Source organism: Panicum virgatum, chromosome 9K, assembly GCF_016808335.1.
Source record: "Panicum virgatum strain AP13 chromosome 9K, P.virgatum_v5, whole genome shotgun sequence".
NCBI classification, from domain to species: domain Eukaryota; kingdom Viridiplantae; phylum Streptophyta; class Magnoliopsida; order Poales; family Poaceae; genus Panicum; species Panicum virgatum.
In genome coordinates this window covers 62,843,681-62,849,209 of record NC_053144.1, presented here as the reverse complement: position 1 = coordinate 62,849,209, position 5,529 = coordinate 62,843,681, and the positions used below count along the sequence as shown (strand labels likewise).

Genomic DNA, 5,529 nt, shown 5'->3' with positions numbered 1-5,529 from the left:
GCTAGCACCTTGCCAAAGAGAAATTTCTTATAACTTTCTCCATTCTTGATATAACAATTTTGTAAAGTAAATTAATACCAATAATGTCATCTTTGATGATTACCACCTCAACTCTTTTGAAAGAACTGATCTTTAATGAAGTCATCGTTTCGAAGAGATTAAGGAGTACTTTCAAGTTTCATGCCTTCTCAACATCATGCATCTATCGATCCAATTGGCAGCCATTGAGTGGATATCCCACTAATTGAGATGGAGTCATTATATCCCATTTTCATCACAATGCAAGTTGATGCTTGCTGGCTCTTGCTGTCTTGCATCATACACTAACCTACACACACACACACACACACACACACACACACACACACACACACACACAGCTCCATCTCTTGCTTCTGCCATGCATGTCTGCTGGAACCATTATGTAATTGTCGGTAGCCCCATATTCTGACATTCACGCATCGACTATCCCTGTGATTGGTAAAGTTGCTGGGCTCCGGCTTTCCCAAGTATCTACCAAGGTCGCTTGAACCTCCTTCAAAAAAAAAAAAGGTCGCTTGAACCTAGTGATAGTGATGTAGATGCATGTCATCATGTATTCATGTTTGGTTCTGTGATGTATGGTTGGTTAGGTAGACGGTCATGATTTTCAATGAATTGCATGTCCGCGTGGGCTTTAGGTTGCAACGTGTCATCTTGGCTCGGCAGTGAAGCTCAACACCTACTTCCCATCGAATATGGCTCTAATTGGCGACTCTTTGCATAGATTGAACCAGATTGAGAAAGACACTAGACAACCAAGTATACATGAAAATGTTGCATCCCACGAGTGTGGATAGGGTCCTACAATTAACCAATCTCATTATATATGATAATTTGATGTTAACTAATATTTGAGTGTTTACACTTAACGTTTCAATTTTTTTCATAGTTATTTTTAGTTTGAATCGACCTACACACGGGTTACATGCTTGGAATCATGGATGCTGGTGGAAGAAAGGAAAACCGGCAAAAAAAAAAGTGGACGTCCAAAGCCCGAACGGTGGCGCTTTGCGTGGGCAAACGTCCGTTGCCGTTTGCCTTTTGCCGTGTGCTCGTTCCCGTTGCCGTCGCCGCGCGGTCTCGGACGCCCCCCGTTCAACCTGTGAGTTGAACGGCACGGCACCCCGCCCGGCCGGCTTATAATACTCTCTCCTCTCGAGCTCTCGCCCGGTCACCACTCCCCTTTCCTCTCTCACTTCTCTCGCCACCCCACCACTTCGCAATTCACACTACTCCCCTCTTCGACTCCCACCTCCCCTTCTTCCTCCTCGTGAGAGCTTCCGCGATGGCCATCGACAAGGTGGACGCCAAGGAGAGGGAGAAGATCGAGGCCGTCCGCAAGCTGCTCCGCAAGCAGGCGCCGCTGTCCGCCAAGCAGGTGACCGCCCGAGAACCAGCTAGCAGCTTTCCTTTTCATACATACATCTCTGCCTCTGCTCGTTTCCGCCCCTAATAAGCTTGTTTTCTGGTCGGCCGGCCATGGCGGCGAGCAGGCGCAGTACTGCAACGACGCGTGCGTGGAGCGGTTCCTGCGGTCGCGGGGGGAGAGCGTGAAGAAGGCGGCCAAGCACCTGAGGACCGTCCTCTCATGGAGGGAGACCGTCGGAGCCGGTACGCCGCTCATCAGCTCTCCCATTCGCCGGGAGCTCCCGCCTCGGCCCCTCTCCTCCTTTCTTTTCGAAATCTGTGGTGCTTGCCTGGTCCGGACATGAACAAAAGGAAGCTAGCGCTCATTAATGCCGCTCTGCGCTGCTCTGCTCTGCTCTGCTCTGCTCGAGCAGCCGCCGTGGCCTGTTCTTGCAGCTGCCGATACCTACGGCACAGTGCATTTCTAGGGGGTGTTTACTTACCAAAATGAAAATTTTTAGTTGTGAAATTGATTGGTTGACTAATGTTGGAAGGGTTTTTCGGACACTAATTAAAAAACTGATTTCAAAATTCATTTGGAAACCGTGAGACGAATCTTTTGAAGCCTTTGATCGCATCATTGGCACATTGGCACATATGAGTTACTGTAGTATTTATGGCTAATTATGCACTAATTAGTCTCAAAAGATTCGTCTCGTCGTGTACATTCAAACTGTACAATTAATTTTATTTTTTAACTATATTTAATACTACATGCGTGTACATGCATGTGTTCGAAGGGGAGGCAAAAATTTTTGGGTTAAAATTTTTGGCAACTAAACGGCCTCCTAGTCAAGCTACTGTGCCGGCCGCGCAGAATTTATTGCGCTGCCTCCCGATTCGGTGCATTCCTAGAAAATTTCGAAGTACAGTCCGCAACAGTGCGATCCGTTGGTGCTATTGGTGCTATTATGTCCGAATGATTGTTGAGTTGCTAACAACGGGGCCTGCTTATCTCTGTGCGGAGCAGATCACATCATGGCCGACGAGTTCTCCGCCGAGCTCGCCGACGGCGTGGCCTTCGTCGCCGGCCACGACGACGACGGCCGCCCTGTCGTGGTACGCATCACACGCAGATCTTGCTAAGTGCCAAGCGTCTGCGGTTATACTTCAGACAAACTTTTTTCTTCAAAAAAATTGCTTCAGACAAACTAATGAGCTCTGGCTGGAATTTGTTTCTGCTCGCGCAGGTGTTTCGAATCAAGCAGGACTACCCCAAGTTCCACTCCCAGAAATCGTAAGAGCTACCAGCATTCACCACCAACTCAGTGCCCGACATGCCCTTTCTTTCATCTATGCCCCCCAGCCAGTCCCCCAGCTAGAGCTTCTCACACTTCGGTTTTGGTAGGTTCGTGCGCCTGCTGGTGTTCACGCTGGAGGTGGCCGTCGCGTGCATGTCCCGGTTCGTGGACCAGTTCGTCCTCCTCTTCGACGCAAGTAAGTAATCTACCCTCAGAACCTATACAAAGAATACCCTGCGCGCTACGTACGCTCCATTTCGTTCTTGGTGGTATTTGCCCTCGGCTCCTCCAGAAAACCGAAAGGAAAATTCAGTCAGAGATCGAAGCAGCACTGGTATCCGTCGGCACTGGCTTGCAAGAGCCAGGCGCGCTCTCGGTCAGTGCAGAGCCGGTAGTCTGCTAGTGGGCTTGAGGCGGTGCCGGTACGGCGGTACCGCCTCCGCCGGCCAGACGCGCACATGCGGCTGGCTGGCAGGCTCGGTGAAGCCTCTGCTCCGTGCTCTGTGCTCAGAGGGTCGGACCCCCCACCGCACCAGCTGCTGCGCCGGCTCTGCGCCTGCGCTCGCTGTCCCCGCGCGGGCCGCGGCCTCGGGTCTGGTCGGCTTGGGTCGCGTTGCCCATTGACATGCCGCTGCCGCGGCGTGGCGTGGCCGTGGTCCCCGAGCCTTGACCGAACGAGCGCTTTGGCACGGCGGCAGGCACGGCCGCCGCTTTTGGGGAGGCCGGGCCGTTCTCGCCGGCAGCAGCTCCGCTTCCCGCCGGTGCGGTTTGAACGAAACGGGTAGTCGGAGTAGGGGGAAAAAATGATTGAGCTCGCCCCGGGAAAGTGCGGGGGCCGTGGCGGCCGCAGGGATTCAGGGAGGAAAAGGGTGTGGACCGTGGAGCGGAGTCGAGTGGGTGGGGCTGACTGGACGACGACTGACGAGACGATGCCAATCTCCTTTGCGGCGCAGGCTTTTTCCGCTCGGCGTCGGCGTTCCTCAACCTGCTCATGGGCACGCTCAAGATCGTCGCCGACTACTACCCCGGCCGCCTCCACCGCGCCTTCGTCATCGACCCGCCGTCCCTCTTCTCCGTCCTCTGGAAGGTACGTACGCGTTCCCGGTGTCTGTCTGGCAATGTGCTCGGCAATCGGCACTGACCAAGAACGAGAGGAACGTAACAGTGGCATGCATGCTCGGTTCTGCTGCTGCGTCCGTGTGCAGGGAGTGCGGCCGTTCGTGGAGCTCGCGCCGGCGACGGCGGTGGTGTGCTCGCTGGACTTCGAGGACTCGCTGGAGGACGCCTCGTTCACGGCGTACCCGCGGACGGCGTCTCTGCGGTTCGAGCCGGCGGCCGTCGTGGGGAAGGCCGGCGTCGGCTCGGCCTCGTCGCGGTTCTCCGTCACCCCCACCGACAACCCCGTCAAGCCGTGGTACCTCTCCACCATCCCGGCGCCCGTGGGCTCGCGCTCCGTGGTGCCCACCAGCAGCCCGTCGCTCGTCGGCGCGTCCCCGCTCTCCGCGCGCTCCTTCTCCTTCGCGTCCCCCGCCGCGCTGCGCTCCACGGCCGCCACGCCGCCGCCGTTCCCGCGCGGCGGCGGGGGCGCGCCGCTGACGCCGTCCTCCGCCGCCAAGGGCCAGAAGACCCCGCCGCCGGCGCCGCAGCAGTTCCCGCGGACTCCGCGGCCGTCGTTCCTGCAGTCGCCGTCCATGCTGTTCGCGTTCCGCAAGGACGGGCAGGCCAGCCGCGTGGAGCGCGAGCGCGAGTCCTTCCTCCCGTTCCTGCGCTTCTACCGCCGGCCCTACGACGAGATATCCTACCGCGCCAAGATGCGCCCGCCGCTCGGCGGCCTCATCTCCATCGTCGGCGAGAAGTTCAAGCAGAAGCCGGTGCAGCAGCCGCTGCGCCGGCACGCCGGACTCCACCAGCAGCACCACCACCATTGCCAACACCAGCAGAGGATCTGATCTCCATCGGTGCTGCGTAGCGACCAGAGAATTTTCTCCATACAGCATAAATCCGATGCTATATTATGCTAAGTTAATCTTTTGCCAACTTTTTTTTTCTTCCCCGGTACTTAGGGCCTATGATATTCTTGAATCCATGTATAATAACATCCCAAAAATGTGAGTAAAATCGATCCCTTTCTGCGCCAGACTCTTGCTGGTCTCACTGTGATTGGCTGCTGTTCATCTTTCGGTTTGGTCAATTCAGCATGTGCTTGGCTCCAACAGAAATTTTAAAATACAAAAAAAAGAAAAGCTTTCGACAGTAAAGCAGTATCATACGACGACAGCAAGGGCTTGGACTCTTTTCAAAGTTCAAACACGCGACAATGTCACACGACAGCACGAGTCCACGGCCTCCCAAACAGTTCAACGCAGAAACCAACCGGCAAGGCTCCATGGCTCCATGCGTGATGATGCACATCGAGTTAGGACGGGCCCAGGTCACCTACCGTTGAGAAATTTCAAACGCTGAAAGCGAGGAAAGAAGAAAGTGACGTGGAGATAGAGTCACGACGGTTTTTTCCTTTTTCGAGCTTTTGCCGTAACCCTGTCGGCCACTCCGTAAAACACCCAAATCATCCGTTAAGCAGGTAAGTAGTTCGTGGAGCCTACAAGCAATACGGTTCGAACACCTTTTGATTTTCAACTTGTTTTTCTGTGTAAGTTGGTTTTGCTTTGAGGTCATCTGGGTTGACACTTTGTGCTTTCCTACGAGAGCTTACAAAAAACAAAGCTGGTCATGATGGAGATGATCACAATACACATCATTTGCTTTGTTTTGCATCGATCCAAACTGAAATTTAAACTAGCAGCAAACATTGCTAGCCGGCGTGACCGCGTGAGCAGCT

The 5,529-nt window shown here is 54.4% G+C and overlaps 1 protein-coding gene across 1 annotated transcript; it reads left to right on the top strand.

Annotated features, from left to right (window-relative positions):
• Positions 1-1,215: 1,215 nt before the first annotated feature.
• Positions 1,216-4,827, top strand: LOC120646837. The gene is made up of 7 exons (XM_039923327.1): positions 1,216-1,420; positions 1,536-1,653; positions 2,420-2,508; positions 2,640-2,686; positions 2,798-2,886; positions 3,644-3,777; positions 3,896-4,827. The coding sequence occupies exons 1-7, from the start codon at positions 1,328-1,330 to the stop codon at positions 4,637-4,639; spliced, it is 1,314 nt and encodes a 437-aa protein (XP_039779261.1). The 5' UTR covers positions 1,216-1,327; the 3' UTR covers positions 4,640-4,827.
• The last annotated feature ends 702 nt before the right edge of the window (positions 4,828-5,529 follow it).